This window comes from Trachurus trachurus (genome assembly GCF_905171665.1).
Source record: "Trachurus trachurus genome assembly, chromosome: 11".
In the NCBI taxonomy this organism is placed as follows: Eukaryota; Metazoa; Chordata; class Actinopteri; order Carangiformes; family Carangidae; genus Trachurus; species Trachurus trachurus.
The window spans coordinates 19,778,944-19,797,726 of record NC_139904.1 but is presented as its reverse complement, the minus strand read 5'-3'; the positions used below and the strand labels follow the sequence as shown (position 1 = coordinate 19,797,726).

Genomic DNA, 18,783 nt, shown 5'->3' with positions numbered 1-18,783 from the left:
TTTCCCACCAGTCGTCTCAGCTGATGTATGAATGGTATTTCATATTCTGAAGCGTCTGTTTAATTAATATCATTATAGGTTAGTTAAATTGCTAACCTGTAGCTCAGTGTAATCCGCCCTGCACTGTAGCTGGACCAGGTCCAGTTCTAGTCTGCTTTGACTGGGGATTAAGAGATGTCGAGAAGACTCCTCACTGGGCTCCTCTATGAGTTTTCTTTAGAGCTGTTGTAGCCATGAAGTTTTATATCTAAAATAAAAGTCAGACAATCTAATAATATGTAATCCCATTTTGTATTTACTCTTAAACCCACCTCCACTCACCCTTATGGCAGGACAACTTTATATATATCTAATTATCTATTCTTACATGGTTTCATATGTTAAGAAAATAAGCTATCTGACTTGATTCAGTATTTTTTTATTATTATGTATTTCCTGTTTTTATGGGATGCTAGAAAGGAATTGGCAACATTGGTCTTGAATTTTAAAACTTGCGGTGCACTGCTTGTGCAACTGGATCTCCCCTCTGTATCCAGCTTTAATGTGGTCAGACCAACCAATCAGATATGAATTAGCTTGTTAATTTATCAAATGTAATATAAAATATTTGTTTTTTGAAAATGTGTTGGGACAGGAGGATCATTTGTTTCAGCTTCTTGAATGAGAGGGTTTCAAAGTCAAAGTCAACTTTATTTGTCACCGCTGCTATATACATGATTTACATGATATACAGAGACTGAAATTTTGTTTTCCTGTGCTTTTTGTGAATTTAAACACGCGTATGGTATTTGTGGGTTTTGCGACATGTTTGTTTGTTGCGACAGACGATACTTTAAGGATATCTGTAGGTTTTATAGACTGCAAGTGCTCAATTCATCTAAAAATAATCAACAGGTTGAATCATGAATAAAAATATTCACAGCTGGATCACTTTTAATAGCACTAACAGTGCTTTTAAGTTCAACACAATAAAGAAACAGTTGTTCATTTGGGAACAGATTTAAAAAGACAAAAAAAAGGCTCATTCATCCATCATATACTTTTCTTCAAATTTCCCTAAAATACGAGATCATTTCCTGTTTTCAAGTATCTAAAAATGTTTAGATGAAAAAGTCTTAGCAAGAAAAAAAAACCCACACTCCTCTGTTGCACTGCTCACAGCTCAGGTATGCAACCTGTAACGAGGTCTCACGTTTCATTTTAAGAATAGTTCAGCATTTTGGAAGTGGGGGGAGAAAAAAACAAACACGTATTTGCTTTCTGGGCAAACAACAGCCTGGCACAGTAACTACATGCTGCGTCTCGAAGTCGTGTCAGCACAGCGATGTTGCCAGGTTGGGTAACTGCCTTCGCCTGTTAAGAGACAAAACCGAAACCTGTATAAAACAACCATATCTGACAGCCCACACAAGAGCAGGAGAGGAGGCGTGTGGGTCCGACATGTAAACCACAGACCACACAGCACTGGTTTAATGTGCAGGCTAAACAAGATAAATGTTGTTAATAAAACAGCTTGATGGTGATATTGAGGATTAAGGCGCACGACTTATAGAAGAGTTTTCATTACAACGCTGCTAGAAGTTCCCTGTTGCCACTCAGACGGTGTTATCTTCCTCCAGCCTTTATTGAATCACCTCAGCTGTAAAATAAATATAATCACAAGCTCTGCGTGAGGGCGCGCTCACTCTTTTCTTTAGCTGGTACAGTTAAAGATAGCTTCATCCCTCTGTAGGCAACATTACTCGCTGACTAATTAATTAAAAGGTGGATTTAAGTAACTAATGGCGCGAGAATGAAACTGTCTAACACATAGATTAGCTCCTGAGTGCTTGGTATAGTAATCAGTGATCATTAATTCCTTGGTTCAGTTTAATTAAAGTGTGACTCTGTGTAAACATGTTACTGTAGGACAGGGAAATATATGGGTTATGATACCATCTTGCTCCTGCGGCCCTCCTCTCGGTGTAATCCTGTCCAGGTTGTTCTCTCCATTCAATCCTTCTCAGCTGCTCTAAGCTCTTTACAGGCCAGCGTTAACCACCACTCACCGTCTCTCTCTCTCCCTCTCTCTCTCTTTTTGCTTCTACTTGAATACCACTCCACCCCATCCATCTCCCTTTCATTTCCCCCTTCTTTTTGCTTTTTTCTCCTTCGTCAGCTCCACTACTCCTTTATCATTCCTCTGCACCTAAAGCTTCTCATATCTTTTCGCCATGCACTTCTACATATTAACAAATTTCAATCCCCTGTCTCGCCTTTCCTCTCCACGTCTGCTGCATTTTCTTCTTCTTCTTCTCCTCCCTCTCCAATCTGTTTTCCACCCCTCTTTCCCTCTGCCATATCACCTTTGTCTGTGATTGCCTCTGACCTCATCCCCCCCCTTTCATTCCCATCAAATCTCCTCTCCCTCCATCCCTCCACACAATATCTAATCACTTTCAAACCTGTCGCCACACCTTGCTGCTTTGTTCACTTCTCCTTAAGTGTGTTCAACCATCAACATTTCCCTGTGTGTTGTCAGGCGTTATGATATGATTTATGCGTAACTAAGCCAAACAGTTCTTGTCACCAGTCTGGTTTGGGCTTTAAACCTCAGTGATTATTGTGAATGACATGAGATGAGAGGATATAAAGGGGGAATGATGAGGTTCACAGCCTGAAGTGAACTGGGGACCTTGAAACCAGAGGGGAGTGTTCGCCTCTTCACCGCTAAGCACCGTGAAGGCACCACGACACCTGCGGCTCACTACAGACTGCACCAAGTGTTACATGAAGAACTGCATGAGCTCCACAATAAAATGGACAATTTTAATCATTGTAATATAGTTTTTCACACTTTCCCCCCTTGTTTTATTAAATCAAACCATTTCCTACTAAGTTTTGTGCAGTCGGGTCTGTAGCTCGATAGTGACGGGGACTGTTGTTGGATGCGACAGACGTTTTTATGTTTCCACTGGATGTCTGAATTTCCCATGGGATCAGTATCTATCAGTACAAGTAATTTGAACCTTGTTAGTTTAGTCTCAGAGGGACATTTTCAATACTCTCTGTTTACGACCCATTTTATCAATAATGAAAATAATCATTAAGTGCCGTTCATGTTTATATGTCTCGAAGTGAGGTTTATTTTGGTGCTGGTGTCAAAAAAACTTTAAATGCAACCAAACCCTGCTCACCAACAGTGACCAGAGTGTATAAGCAATTATTATAACGATCAATTAAGTAGTTAAAGTAATATCATACCCAACTATTAAATATATTAAATTAAAAAACATTAATGGTGTGAGCTTCTTGTTTGTGAGACTGCTACTTTGATCTTTGGGTTTGAGCCTTTGGTCGTTTGATGACGTCTTCTGAAACTCTGAGAAAGTACGATTTCCTTATTGTTTAAAGTGATTAATCGTTTGCTAATGAATTAAGAAAACAACTGTTAGTTCCAGCCCAGTAAACTATAACACAATTAAACACAAGTGCAACTCACACTGCTGGTGTTAAAAGGAATTAATGTCAGGAGGAAGAAACGCTCCTCCTCCTCCTCCTCCTCCTCCTCCTCCTCCTCCTCCTGCTGCTGCTGCTGCTGTCTAATGTTTCAGTGTTGTGTGACCTGTCAATCCGTCATGTGTATCAGCCTCAGTCATATCATGTCATGTCATACAGACTCCCCACTCGGTCCAACAAGGGAAAGAATTATCACATCACGCACAAGCATGGGAAAATAAACAATACACCCGAGAGGACGCGAGCACACACACACACACACACACACAGACACACACAGACACACACTAGTGTCAATCAGCCTTTCAGACCTGGGTCTCTGCTGGCTAAGATTAGGGCTAATCCACAACTGTTGGAATGAAAGATTAAGAATGAATCACCTGCTGCCGCAAAAGCGTGTATGTGTGTGTGTGTCTGTGTCTGTGTTTGCGTGTGTAAATGCGCGTGGAGGCGTTTATAGAAAGGCCCTATGGGAATGAAGTCTCCTGCAACCACCAAGCAATATTACAGGATCCCTACCCTCCAAAACACACACGTTATGGTTGCATACACACACACACACACACAGAGCTCATTAGCTTCTGTAGCTCATTCAAACTGCAAACGCCTTTGAAAGAGCCCTTTAAAGCAACAGAGTTCAAAGGTTTACATCAGAGAGTCCACACAAACACACACACACACACACACACACACACACACACACACACACACACACACACACACACACACACACACACACACACACACACACACACACACACACACACACACACACACACACACACACACACACACACACACACACACACACACACACACACACACACACACACACACACACACACACGGGGGTGTCAGTGTCTGTATTTAATTGGATCGATGTTCTTCCCTCATGGCTTGCCAATAATTGAGGGGACATAAATAACATGGGGGAAAGCCTTTTGTTCCTAAGTTCCTCTCTATCAAGACGGACAGAAGAAACGAGGAGCTCTACAGCGACGACAGTAGAGGAGGAAGTAGTGGAGGAAGGAGGAGAAGAGCTGGTGGGTGGATGGTGTAGAGATGGATGGATGGAGAGAGGAAAAACGTTGCAGCAATGAGCTCCTGACCTCGTTCACTCCTCTGTCGGGACGTTGGGCTAAATAATTCAAACGCACACATACACAGTCACATGCCTCTCGCACACAGTTATTTCTCGCTCGTGTTCGCACAGGCAGCCTCCCTGTGCTCCTTCGTCACGTACGCCACTACTTCCCCTCCAACATGTAAACACGCGTAAAAACACACACCTATATAAAACCCCCCCCCTTTGTGCACCACTCAGGAAGCTCCCTCCTGGTTTGAAGCTTGAAGGCCGGGACTATAAATACTCACTTCCTGTGTCCATGCTGTAACCCCGTGACCAATTAAGCACAAAAACAGCCTCGCATCAGTATGCAAACAAGCAGATCTCTGTCGCACTGCAAATATTAATGAAACCCCTTTATGTTAAAAAAAAAAAAAAACTAAAAGAAAAACTGGTCATTCTCCATCTGCCTTGATGAAAGCGTTTGAAAAAGAAACTGTCATGTTTGTGATGAAGTGACATTTGGTCACTGTACGCACATGTTTGCAAAATTGGATGAAAAAGACATTTACGCTGAGCTGGCAGGCATCTACCCTCCATCCTGCAGGGCCTTAAAGACGCTCCCCCGGGAGGATGCACTCTCTAACTTCCACTGTGTCTTCATTTACGAGCACTCTATACCACTATTAAGGCCAAACAAACTTACCGGGCTTCGACTGCATGGCCATAGTGGCCATTTCCAAAGATGGGCTCCCAGAGGGAACGGTGATAGCGCTTCCAGTCAGAGCGAGTCAACAATGTCTCGCTCAATGACATGCAAACAATGAAGCAGGTTGTTTGCATGGAGCATCAAGAGCAGAAGACATCTGGTGTCATTAGCAGCAGCCGAGAGCTCGACATCTAACTCTGTTCTAATGTTTGGTCATTTGTTTTGTTTTTTTACTATATCATTGAAGAAGAGCACAGTTAACCAAATACACTAGATTATTTTATAGCCAAATCAATAGCGTGTCTATGGATAAATGTTTAGTACAAACGGTGGGAAGAAAAACTTCTCAGACTCCAGAGTTACGTTTTCTCAGACCAACGGTCCCAAACCCACAGAAATTCAATTTACAGAGATATAAATCACACGCTGGAAGCAGACGGCGTTTGGCTCCTTTTTCAGAGTATTTTGTGGGTGTTTTATGGTTTTATTAGTGAGTGGATGGCAGGAAACAAAGGGAAGAAGATGGGAAACGACACGCCTGGCTTTGCCAACTACATAATCAATTCATCTACCAGTTATTTTTTTATCGGCTCATTAAGAAATGTCAGAAATTAGTTTTTAAAAAGAAATCAAACAGGCCGAAAGGTCCAAGGTCACATCTATAGTGTCTTATTTAATCCGTCTGACAATCTACTAATCAAATATGTTCAGAGAGGAGTAAGAACCAAAATAGGAGAAGATTCCTTTTCTCATAACTGACTTATTGATTAGTTAACTAAAAGTTGTAGCTCTAAAAAATATGATAAATGACACAGCACAGTTTCAGTTCCTGAGCTCATTCTGTATCTGTTTCCATGACGAGTGACCAAACCCCATCACTGCTGATACAGACCATGTGATGTGGTTGAGAGCTGCACAGAAAACCAGTTGTTAAAAATGAACATCTGTGTTTAAGTTTTGTGGTGAACTTTTCATATTCATGAGTAAATCTCCATAAATATTGACTAAGACTACTGCATTGGCCAAAATGTCAAGTGACAGAAATTAGTATATGTAAAGTAACGTTGCTGACAGAATTACGCTAAGACAAACAAATGGACCAACAGATGGAGAGGGAGATGAGCGGCGTGGAGAGCTGGAGGTCAGACGGAGGCCAGCCTCACAGAGATGACACTCGGGGTCCGGTCGGGAGTGTGAAGCCCGGCCTTATCGCATCCCTATCACCTCCTATCAGCTGCCTGCCAGGAAGTACACATTCCAGCAGTCCCATTGGACCACACTGGGTTTCAGTTCTGCGTGACCCCGCCCATCCGGCCCCTTGTTAACCCAATTACCCTGCGTTAGGGAAACGTGTGAGGAGAGAGAGCACTGCTAAAGGGATACAGATATACATATGAATGATATGAGTGAAAAATGATAAGCAGCGTTAATATGCTGCTGGAAGAGCATCTGTGATTTTCACTCTGTTAAACACACACACACACGCACACAAACGTTTGTTAGTGGGAAGGAGGCGCCCTGTTTCTGGGGTTTTTATTTATAGCGAAAGCTCTAACACACAGAGATCCCAGAATGCTTTGTGGTTTTGGGAGACGGCACTGCATTTATGCTCTCTAATTTAGAGTCCTGTAATAGCACAAACGCACACACACACACACACACACACACACACACACACTACTGTAAAAGGTGAAACATATCTGCTGCCTCAACCCTCGTCTATTTTTTTATTGTAGCGGAACAGATGGAAAAGAGGAGGAGGTCAAAGGAGGGAGGAGGAGGAGGAAGACGAGGATAAAGGAGAGAGAAGAAAATTAAAGAAAAAGCAGAGGGTGGAGTCAGGAAACAGAGAATGAGACACAAATAAGCTGTGAATGAAAAAGAAGCAACAGAGGTGACGGGGAAGGAGAGAGAGAGAGAGAGAAAAAAAGACGAGACGAAAACAGAATGAAAGGGAGAGAAAAGAGGGAGGTGAGGGAGGTGAGGGAGGAGAGAGAGGGGCAATAAAGCTGTGACAGCGGCAGCCATGCTGGTTGTCATGGCGACGGCCGTGGAGAGCAGGTAGAGCACAGTCTCCTGGGAATGAGCAGCGCACGCCTCCCTCCCCCACCCTCACTCCCTCTCTCTCTCTCTCTCTCGACATCCCTCCATCCCGGCTCCATCTCCCATCGTCCTGGCCTCGCTCCATCCCCTCTCCGTCATCCACATCATCCAGCCCTTGTTTCCCACCCGTCTCTGTCTCCCTCCCCGATATCCCGCATCTTCTTCCTTTCTCTTCCTCCATTGCTCTTCTCCCCCCCTCCCCTCCCCTCCCTCTACTCCTGATCCCTTTCCTCCCCTCAGTTTTTCTGGACTCCTTCTTAATTCGTCCTCTTTTGATCTCTCCGTGCTCGATCTGTTGCCCCCTTTTTTCACACTCTCACGCCCTTCTGCTGCTATCCGACATCCCCATCTCACCATTACCTTAACTCTTTTTCCGTCCTCACCTCTCTCCATTTTATTTCCTCCCCTTTCTCATTATCTTGTGGTCTGCTCAGCTCCCTTTTTTTCCATCCCTCTCCTCTCCTCCTCCCTCCTCTTGTCTCTATATTCATCTAACTCTCCTCTCCAGAGAATATGTATGTGAGTATGTCTGCTCAGTGCTGCCCAATTACTGCAAGGGAGAATCTGTGTGTGTGTGTGTGTGTGTTTAGTATCTACACGACCTGTGTTTCCAGCCTGTTTTGACCTACCTAAAAACACCTCCAGCATTCTCCGTCTCCCTCTGACTCACTGGATAAACAAAACTACTGCGCACCACCATCACCACAACTATGCACTAGTGTGCAAGCGTGTGTCTGTTTGTGTGAGATATTCAGAAGTTTAATGTTAATGTGCATCAGTGCATATATATGTGAGCCAGCATTCCCACCACTTGTGTGTGTGTGTGTGTGTGTCATGGTTAGAGGAGCGTAGAGTTTCCATCCGGGTGAATAGAGGCTATGAAAGCGTTGTTTCTAAAAAACGTGGGACGACTTGAACGCGTTCCACTGAGAAAGTTTTAGTGTTGCACAACATTGTGAAGCCAGATGATTGAAGAAAAATCGGGCTCTTCCAAAACTGTGACTGGCAGTGAGTCACAGATAAAAGATAAAAGTCTCAGCGTGAGTGTGGGTAAAGGCAGCCGAGCTCTTTTCACAACAAAAGACGCTAAGTTTTTCACAATAAAAGCATTCAGCTATCAAAAACAGGCAGGTTAGAGCAGGAACAGATGGAAACTGCATCAAAACATCAGGTAAGAAGAGCGACCAAATTAAAGTCTATTAATAGTAGTTAATTATGATTATTATTCATGGTACTTTTTACCCTGGGGATGGCTGTGCATTTAGTTGCAGCTGATCCAAAGGAAGCAAGGGCAGAGCGATCATGACCAGTAGTCAAAATGGCCACAGTTATGAGAATATACTGATGCCAAAGATGAAAGCAGCACGTGAAAGAGGAGAGATAGCCTATCTCAGACATGACAGGCTGATCATCCATCCTCGCACCAGCACCCCATGTTAAGTGGGGTATGAATGAAGGTATGCCTACATAAAATACACTTTTAACACTTTTAGGACTAACACAATCATGTCACAACACAAACAACCAAAGAGAGGCCTAAGTATTGCACATATTAACATAAACAGTCTTAGGAACAAAATAAATGAAGTCACTGAAATGTTATTTGAACATAAATTGCACATTCTTGCCATCTCGGAAACTCACCTGGACTCTTCCTTTGAAGATACGGAGCTAGAGATTAAAGGTTACAACATTTACAGAAATGATAGAAATAAATATGGTGGGGGAGTAGCTTTCTATGTTCGGGATCACGTGCCTGTGAAAATATGTACTGATATGATGCAATACAACATTGAAATATTATGGTTACAAGCATATTTACCTCATCGAAAGCCTATACTGTTAGGATGCTGCTACAGACCACCCAGTGCTAAGAGTGAATATCTTGATACAATCTGTGATATGTTAGATAATAATGCTGTTGTGGGTCAGGATATTTACTTCATGGGAGATTTTAACATTGACTGGTTTGCTAATGACTGCCCTTTGAAGAACAAGATGCAAACTGCCACAAATACATGTGGACTTACTCAAGTTATAAATAAACCTACGAGAATATGTGTAAAGCTGGATGGCACTAAAACATCAACGTGCATAGACCATATTTTTACAAATTGTCCAGACCTGTGTAATAATATATTGTCTGTTCCCATCGGCAGCAGTGATCACAACCTGGTCATAGTTGGAAGAAACATTAAAGTAAGTAATCCTGGACCCAAAATTATTTTTAAAAGGTCATATAAACGGTTCAATCAAGATGTATTTGTTAATGATGTGAAAGAAATCTGTTGGTCTGAAGTCTTAGCAGCCAATAATCCTGAAATTGCTCTATTGAAGTTTAACAATTTATTTTTGCCTCTAGTGGAGAAACATGCACCACTACAGAAGTCTACTGTCAGGAATGCCAAAACACCCTGGTTAGATAAAGAAATTAAAGATGCTATGAGAATGAGAGATCAAATGAAAAAAACTGCAAGTATAACGGGAAATATATGTGACTGGGACCTCTATAAGAAAATGAGAAACTCTGTTACTAAACTTAACAGAAAAAAAAAGAAAATTTACTTTGAAAAACGAGTTAACGAGGTAGGAAATGATAGTAAAAAACTATGGAACATTTTAAATGATCTGACAGGGAGAAAAAACAAAACGAATCCATCCTTTATGGAGGCAAATGGCAAGTTCATTACCAAGCCCAATGAAATTGCAAACTATTTAAATGATTATTTTATTAGCAAACTAGAAAAAATAAGAGGAAACATGTCTAATCTAAGTAATGATATATCTCACCTATTAATAAGAAATAAAATCATGAATGGAAAAAACTCCAAGTTTAAACTGGAGAATATAAGCACTAACAAGGTAAAGGATTTCCTAAAAAATTGCAAAGACAAACCATCGGGTGTTGATGGCCTTGACAGCAGGCTTCTCAAAATAGCTGTTGATCAGATAGCTCCTGCATTAACCCATATAATTAATTTAAGTTTTATGTGTGGTACATGTCCACAAGCATGGAAGCAGGCGAAAATAATCTCACTGCCAAAAAACAAGAGAATGCCCTTTTCCAGCTCAAATAGCCGTCCTATAAGTTTATTACCAGTATTAGGAAAAATAATGGAAACGATTGTATTTGAACAAATTAATAACTATTTATCTGCGAATAACATTATCTGTAACTCTCAACATGCTTACAGAAGGGCTCACTCCACGGCAACGGCGCTGACTAGCATGTCTGATGATTGGCTTAGAGCAATTGATAACAAAAATATGGTTGGTGTTGTATTTCTGGATTTCTCAGCTGCTTTTGATGTAATTGATCATCACTTACTACTAACAAAACTGTCCTGCTATGGCTTTGAGCAATCTGCACTTAATTGGTTTTATAGCTATCTATCAAACAGGACACAAACAGTATTTTTTAATGGCAGCTACTCAGAAACCAAAACCACGACATGTGGAGTACCTCAAGGGAGCTGCCTTGGTCCTTTATTATTCAGTATTTTCACAAATGATTTACCGTATGTATTAGAGAAAGCTAACACAGTTATGTATGCGGATGACGCAACCATATATACATCAGCATCTACTAATAATGTATTAGAAACTATTATGAATAAGGAACTAGAAAGTGTGGCTGAATGGGTTAAAGAAAACAAGCTTGTCCTGAACATATCTAAAACCAAGTGCATGATTGTAGGCTCAAATCATAATATTGATAGAAATCCTGTATTAAATATTAAAATCAAAGATATCACTATAGACCAGGTACATGAGACCAAATTGCTGGGAGTGACAGTTGACAACAAATTATCATGGAAAAAACACATTAATAATATGATTGCTAAGATGGGTAGAGGTATATCAATTCTAAGAAGACATGCAACTTTTATAAATATAAACATCTTGAAAACAGCAATCCAATCGATAATATTATCACATCTCGACTATTGCCCAGCAGTTTGGTCAAATGCCACTGGAGACATGTTAAATAAACTACAATGTATACAGAATAGAGCTGCACGCACAATACTGAAGTGTGACTACAGGACAAGTATAATTTCTATGCACAAGAAACTTAACTGGTTACTGGTCAAAGACAGACTATTGTACTCACTGTTTGTTGTTATTAGAAATATATCTGTCCTAAAAACACCTGTTATCTTGTTTAAAAACCTCGCTTTTAGTGCAGAGAGTCATAAATATATCACCAGACATGCAGCTGTAGGAAACTTTACATTACCTAAAGCAAGATCTAACGCCATCAAGCGTACAGTTTTGTATAGAGGTATGAAAGAATGGAATTCACTGCCGAAAAATATCAAACTCACCACGAACACAAAGAAATTCAAAATATTAATAAAACAGCATTTATCAAAGTAAGACAACATGGTATATTTATATATGGAGTATATTTCGATGGATATATGTGTTATTATAATTTATAAAACGGACTGTAGAATGAATGTATATACAAGTATGATGTGTGATGTGTAATGATGTATACATATATGATATGTAGAAATGTGGGTAATAGGATTAGTATGTGAACAATTAATATAACGAAGAATGAATGAAGCACAGTTAAGAAATGTAAACACTTATTCTGTTTTTGTTTTGTTAGGTTAAGCTTATCGCTCACTTGTTTTTTTTGTTTTAAATTTTTATAATGTTAATGTTTTGTGTTTTCAACTGTATATTTGATACTGTTGGACCCCAGGAAGAATAGCTGTGGCTTTGCTGCAGCTAATGGGGATCTTAATAAACAAATAAACAAATAAACTGTATGTCGATAACACCAGAATATGACCTTAACAGAGAGAGGGAAGCTATTACATTATCGGCCGAAGGGAGCAGAGGCTCAATCTCTCCAGCGACCCGAGAGACTTTATGTTACTATATGGACACAGCAAATTTAGACATATACTTCTCTGCAACACTGGAGTAATGGCCTCGCTGCATTTTGCCTTTGTCAGAGGATGAACTGCCGCATTTTCAACCATCTGCAGACGAGCCACATTAGCCGAGGCAGGAGTATAATCAAATGTAATCATCTAGTCGTGGAGACACAAAAAGCTGGGATTCATTTCTCAGCACTTTCAACTCAAACACTCATCTGGTTTTGCCTTCGTTTGTTACCATGAGCTCGCAGCAATTAAGAGTTAGTAGCAGAATTCCCCCTTTCTCACGCTGCGCACGTTTCTTAATATGAACACTGCAGGAAATACAGAACAGACTCTGAGTTTGACACCTAAATTGTTAGTATGCAGCGCAACATTAGAGGTTAAAGGGAGAGCGCTGCAAAGGCTTCTCGGCTCTCGTGGGGGCCACTAATGAGGGCCCCCTGTTTTTATTCTCATTTAAAATGACAGATTTCTATTCGGGGTTGAGCTTTTAGTTCGTTCTGGGTTAAACTCAGGTTTTAAGCTGCACATTCTGAGCGGCCATTGTTCATGGCGAGCTCAGAGGGACGACATGGGGAAGTATAACGGGGTCTGTGGAGGCAGGTTTCTCTGTCCTCGCCTGCTGTTATCACTCTAGTAGTAAATGGGATTTTTTCTTTTCCCATTGAGTCGAATGAAACACTAAAAACTTTTTTCCTGCGAGAAAGAAAAACTAATTTCAGTCAAATGCGGCACATCTGCCAAGCCAGTCCTTCCCATGTGATAAGAAATTGCTTGCAGATATAGGCGGGCAGCATATGTACACACACAAATACCCCAGCAGGAGGGGACAAGTGAGGGGGGGGGTGAGATGTTTTTCTCACTGAAGGCTGTCATTATCCGCCCCCCCTCCTCTCTCTCTCTGCCCACGCTCACCTCTAGACACCAGCCGTCTGAATGCAGATCCGGATATGAACCGTGATCCCTTTTCATTTCCTTCCTCCCTCCTCCGGTTGGAAGGTGACCCCCGATACCCCTCGCCCTCGCCCACCCTTTCACACACACACCTGAAATACCTCTATATACCCAACCCCCGGGACTGGAGTGTGTCTACCTGCTCACCATGTGTGTGTGTGTGTGTGTGTGAGTGTGTGAAGGGACTTTGTCCTCCAGGAGAGTGAGAAAGGAGCCACTTCCTGTGTCAAATTGCCTCTCACATTCCACACCCTCCCTCAAGCCGCCTCGTTCGGGGCTATTTTTTCCTCTTTCTTGCTCCTTCTCTCTTTCTTCGTCTCTCTATGGGGGGCTTTGTCTGCTGTTGGAGGCACAAAACACTGATTCATTCCATCAGTTAAACATGATCCTCAAGAACACAACGCTTTTCCGCCCTCCAACACACACACACACACACACACACACACACACACACACACACACACACACACACACACACACACACACACACACACACACACACACACACACACACACACACACACACACACACACACACACACACACACACACACACACACACACACACACACTCTATCACACTATCACACTATCACACACACTTCAAGGAGCGAGGGCTGGCGAGAACAAGTTTTTGGCAGCGGAGATTCACTATTTTTGAGCCCACACACAGACAGATGGACAGTCAGTGCTCTCATGAAGGCAGACGGATGTACACACACACACACACACACGCACACACGTACGTACACACAAGCTATCCATGGGACATAGCAGATGTCTGTGGGAAAATTGGTCTCCCATGTAAAAATACAGTCGGCCGGATATGATGTCACTGCGCCGATAACAGGAAATACCCATTGAGACACAACACCAGGATCACTCAGCACAACACACGCACTTGATTTGAAGCCGAGAGGATCTAAAGAAAGATCTGGTCCGCAAACGCATGTGACTGTGGGTGGTGTTTGTGTGTGTTTGTGTGTGTGTGTTTTTTCCAAGGCCTGAGTTGCTTGAGGTGAGTCTTACAATTATAGAATTGTTGACATGTGTCTGTGTCGCCTGTTTGAGTAACACTTGCATCCATCCGTGTGCGGCGGCTAACACAGTGTATATTTAAGTGTGTGTGTGTGCGTGTGTGTATAAATGTGTCACACTTGTCTCCACCTGTAAATGCAGATTAGGTCAGCTGGAAGCCGAGGATCTTTTGGCAAAGACTGCAACTGACTGACCCAGTAATACATCTACATTTATGCGTGTGTTTGTGTTGTGCAGCACCACAGCCTTGTTGACAATACAAATATCGGGTCCAAGTGAGGAAACGTTAAGCAAAAGCTGATTTAGGCAAGAGAGGGCGATGAACTGCCCCGGGGCCCCAAAAACGCTTCAGGGTCACAGCTTGTTGACTGCTTGTTTAATTTTTTTTTTTTAAATGTGCCACAGACTCTGCATCTGTGTGTGTTTTTGTGACTCTACTTGTGTGTTTGTTTGACCTTCACGGTTCAGATTGTGATGCCAGAAGGCTGCATGTTTGTCTGAAACATCTATCTGAGTTCTGGGCCCCTCGGGCATTTGAGGTTAAGACGAGTGCGTACAAGCAGGATTTTGTGACATCACGAGTTCGGGAAGCCAATCACTGTGAAATGAGCACAACTGTGGAGTTGAAGCCTGAAACTTTGAGCACACACACTCAGAATAGACTTCGCATATTCACTCATTTTTGATTATAAACCATGTCATTTAAAAAAAAATGTGTGGAAACTTATCATACAGAGTGGATCCTGCTTTAAGTGTAAGTGGGGAGAGGTGCTGCTGGTCACACTGGACTAAATGGGAACATGGAGGAGACAGGGCACTGTACTGCTACAGCACATTTTAAAATAAAGGAGATACAGCAGCAAGCTGTGTTATAAATAGATAATAAACTGACTATCACTATTATCTCTATCACTTATTTAGCCTCAAGTTACATTTGGATGAAGATGCACATCTTGATTATTTTTGGACCCTGCTTCTTTTCTCTCAATGATTCAATGAGCCGCCCCCTCCTTTCCTTCCACCTCCTCCTCATAGGATAAATCTGGATTAATCGGTAACGGAAGATGTGGGCGCGATATGAGGACGTGCTGGGGGGGGGGGGGCTCGGCGTGGATGGTTCCGGAGATGAGGTAGAGGTATGGTGGTGGTGGTGGGGGGCTCGCGCATTCCTAATCATCTTTCCCACCCCCCTTGCGATTCCCGATGACATCATTCCATCCAAACCTTCGCTCGCGCACCGCATCGCAGTTAACTTCCCCGTTACCCCACCCACTTCTGCCACAAACACACACACACACACACACACACACACACACACACACACACACACACACACACACACACACACACACACACACACACACACACACACTAAAACTCCTGTTGTGACGGGAGGATGGATGCCCCCCCACCACATCCCCCCGCCGGAATGTGGCATCTGGACAATGAGATCGCCGATATCTGGCAATTAAAGCAGCGTGTAGCTACCTCACAGGTGGAGACGGGACATCCACTCATTTCCTCTCTCACACACACGCGCGCGCGCGCGCGCCCCTACTGTGCGACTACCCGGTAATAAAGTCGTTAAACCCGCAGTATGACTGAAGCCCCCCCTCCCCAAAATTAACGGCAGGATGTGATCCGCTGACACAGACTCAACACACCGAGGCCCCGCACAAAGACCCGTAATCAAGCTCAATTAGAGATTACTCGCTAATTACCGACACACACACAGACACTCACACACACACACACACACACACAACTCGTGGCTCGAGGGGACACAGGCCACAATAAACCCCGACACTGAGACACAAAGGCTGCGTGTGTGTGTGTGTGCGTAAAGGAGGGGGGTGGGGGTGCACGGGAGTCACCAGCCCCCCTCACGGGAGTCACGGTCGGCCAATGAGGGCTGATGATCGTCTATGTAGGTCGAGTGGAGGATTTCCTACCGATCACCGACCATCACTGTCTCATTAACGGCAGCGCACCACCGCACAAGCACAAGCACAAGCACGCACACACAGCACACGCATGCCCATAAAAATGCCCCGGCTCCAGTGTGCGGACTGTGTGTCTCTGTGTGTGCGTGTGTGTTGTGTGTCCGGTTAACAAAGGATCAGCGGCTCGTGCTGACTTACCGTGGCGGCGTGAGCGAGCAGCGCCGTGAGCGACAACAGCCACGGCAGCTTCATGGTCGCGATGTGCGGGCACAGCCTCCCGGTGCCGCCGCTGCTGCTGCCTTCACGGGGTTCAGGGGAGGAGGAGGAGGTGGGGGGAACAAAAGCCGCTGCTACCGCTGCTACCGCTGCTGGTTGGTGCTGGCTGCTCTCGGTGGTGTCTCGGTGTCTCGGTAGTGTCTCTCCAACTTCAGAGCGCGCCGCCGCTGCTCCGTGTGACCATCCGTCCTTGTAGTCGGGCTGGTTAATCCAGGTTCAGGCTTCAGGCTTCAGGCGCCGCTGCTGCTGCTGCTGCTGCTGCTGTCCGGTCACCGGTGAAGCAGTGAGGATCTCTCTGTCTCTCCGCAAGGCCTCCTCCTCTCCGGTCTCTTCTTTCTCGCAGTTCTTGTGCTCCAGAAGCCCTGATAGATTTACTACCGGGAGACGCCAGACCTTCTCTCTCTCTTTCTCTCTCTTCTCTCTCTCTCTCTCTCCCTCTCTCAATGCACACACGGGCTCACTCTACCCCCTGTCTCTCTCTCTCTCTCTCTCTCTCTCTCTCTCTCTCTCCACCCCCTCTCCCCGTTGAGGGCAGGATGTTCCGTATGGCGACGCTGCTGCTTGGCCTGGGAGACTGGCAGCAGGAGGAGGAGGAGGGGTGTGTGTGTATGACTGAATATATGTGTGTGTGTGTGTGTGTGTGTGTGTGTGTGTGTGTGTGTGTGTGTGTGTGTGTGTGTGTGTGTGTGTGTGTGTGTGTGTGTGTGTGTGTGTGTGTCTGCTTAGAGAGAGAGGTGTGTGTGTGGGGGGGGGGGATCTCCGCGAGCAAGGGAGAGGATGCCCCCTGCAGCTCGTTTAGGCACCCGCAGCCCCTTAAACACACACACGCACACACAGACATAGATCCATGACACACACACACACACACACACACATGCTCCGCGGAGCATATTCATGGCAGCTCCCAGGGTTGTTTTTGTTTTACACTTAGGTTCCGGTTGGCCGTGCGCCATTTTTTTTTTTTTTTTTTTAACCATCCCCTGGCTGGCCGATCACCTCCTCCCCCCGATCCTCCGCCCTGATTGGCTGAGTCACGATCCGAACGTGCGAAGTAGAATGGAGATGAGCTCACACCTGTGCTTACGTCACAAGAATTAATATTAATACGCAGTTCGCTCTGTAGCCTACTTGCGTCGCCTAGCAACCACGGGCTACAGTTATATGGTCCGTTATTATATTGCTTGGTGACCAGTCCAAGTACAAACAAATCAAACGTGAAACCTGCCAACACTTAGTTCATAGTTCACTCAAAATCGAAATTTCACTAATTATCTACTCACCCGGCCTCATGTGGACTAGGGCTGGGAGAAGTTTCAGAGTCCTCCGTGGCTTCTCTGAGTTAGGGGGTCTCGGCGTAGCAGTGCATGTCAATATAACGGTTGCAAATGGATACCAACTGTCTTCATAACAAAAAGACACACCAAAAAACATCCAAATACCTCCATGCTGCTCGTATGTAATGTCCGTCTTGTACTGAAGCCCAGAAATGCGAAATTGTTCCGGGGAAAAAAATTAATAAATCGATATTTCAAGCTTGTTTGTAACGGAAGCTCCTCTTCCTGGTCCGTCCAAATCTCGCGAGATTTGTCGACATGAGGGTGAGTAGATAATGAGTGAAATTTCAATTTTGAGTGAACTATTCCTTTAACCTAACAACATGTTGGCTGGTTTTAACAGCTAGCACGTTTTACATCGAGTTTTAAAGTGACAACCTAAACTACATTTAGTTGAGTAGCCTACTATATCTAAAAACCTGCACAAGTAACATGCTCTCAGATTTTAAAAATATAGACAAGTTTTATTTACACGTTTTGCTGCTATTTCATAAAACTACTCTGATCCATGGTTGTAACTTGTTTTAATACAATTTCCTTAATCAATCAACTTTATACACCATTTATGGGTGATATAGGGCCCTTCTGCTAGACAGGTACCTATAATAAAGCTCATGTAGGACCCACCCTGAGGCCTTGTACTGTATGTGAGTGTGGTATATTCCCAAATAACTTTGCAATAAATCAAATGACCACAAACCAGCTGACATACAATAAATACAGGCCTTTGGGGCTCCTGTGTATTAGGGCCCAGGAGCAACCTTTCCCATTTTTATCTGGTTGGTAATTCAGCCCTGCATAAAACAACAGCCTGCAGGCCTAATGAGCCTTCCTCACAGCCTTAAACTTAAAGTACCTTCCAGATGGTTTAAAATCCCCACAGGTAAGGCAGGCACCCTCACTTCCTCAGGTTTTATTAAACAAAGCCATGGGATTACTGTCACCAACATCGCACCCAGTC

The 18,783-nt window shown here is 43.6% G+C and overlaps 1 protein-coding gene across 1 annotated transcript in view; it reads right to left on the bottom strand.

Moving 5' to 3' along the window:
* Positions 1 to 16,939, bottom strand: part of sdc3 (syndecan 3) — a 44,134-nt gene extending 27,195 nt beyond the window's left edge. The window contains exon 1 of the mRNA XM_083981846.1: positions 16,411 to 16,939. Within this exon, the coding sequence (XP_083837972.1) occupies positions 16,411 to 16,464 (54 nt within the window). The 5' untranslated portion in view covers positions 16,465 to 16,939. The remainder of the gene's footprint in view (positions 1 to 16,410) is intronic.
* Positions 16,940 to 18,783: the final 1,844 nt, after the last annotated feature.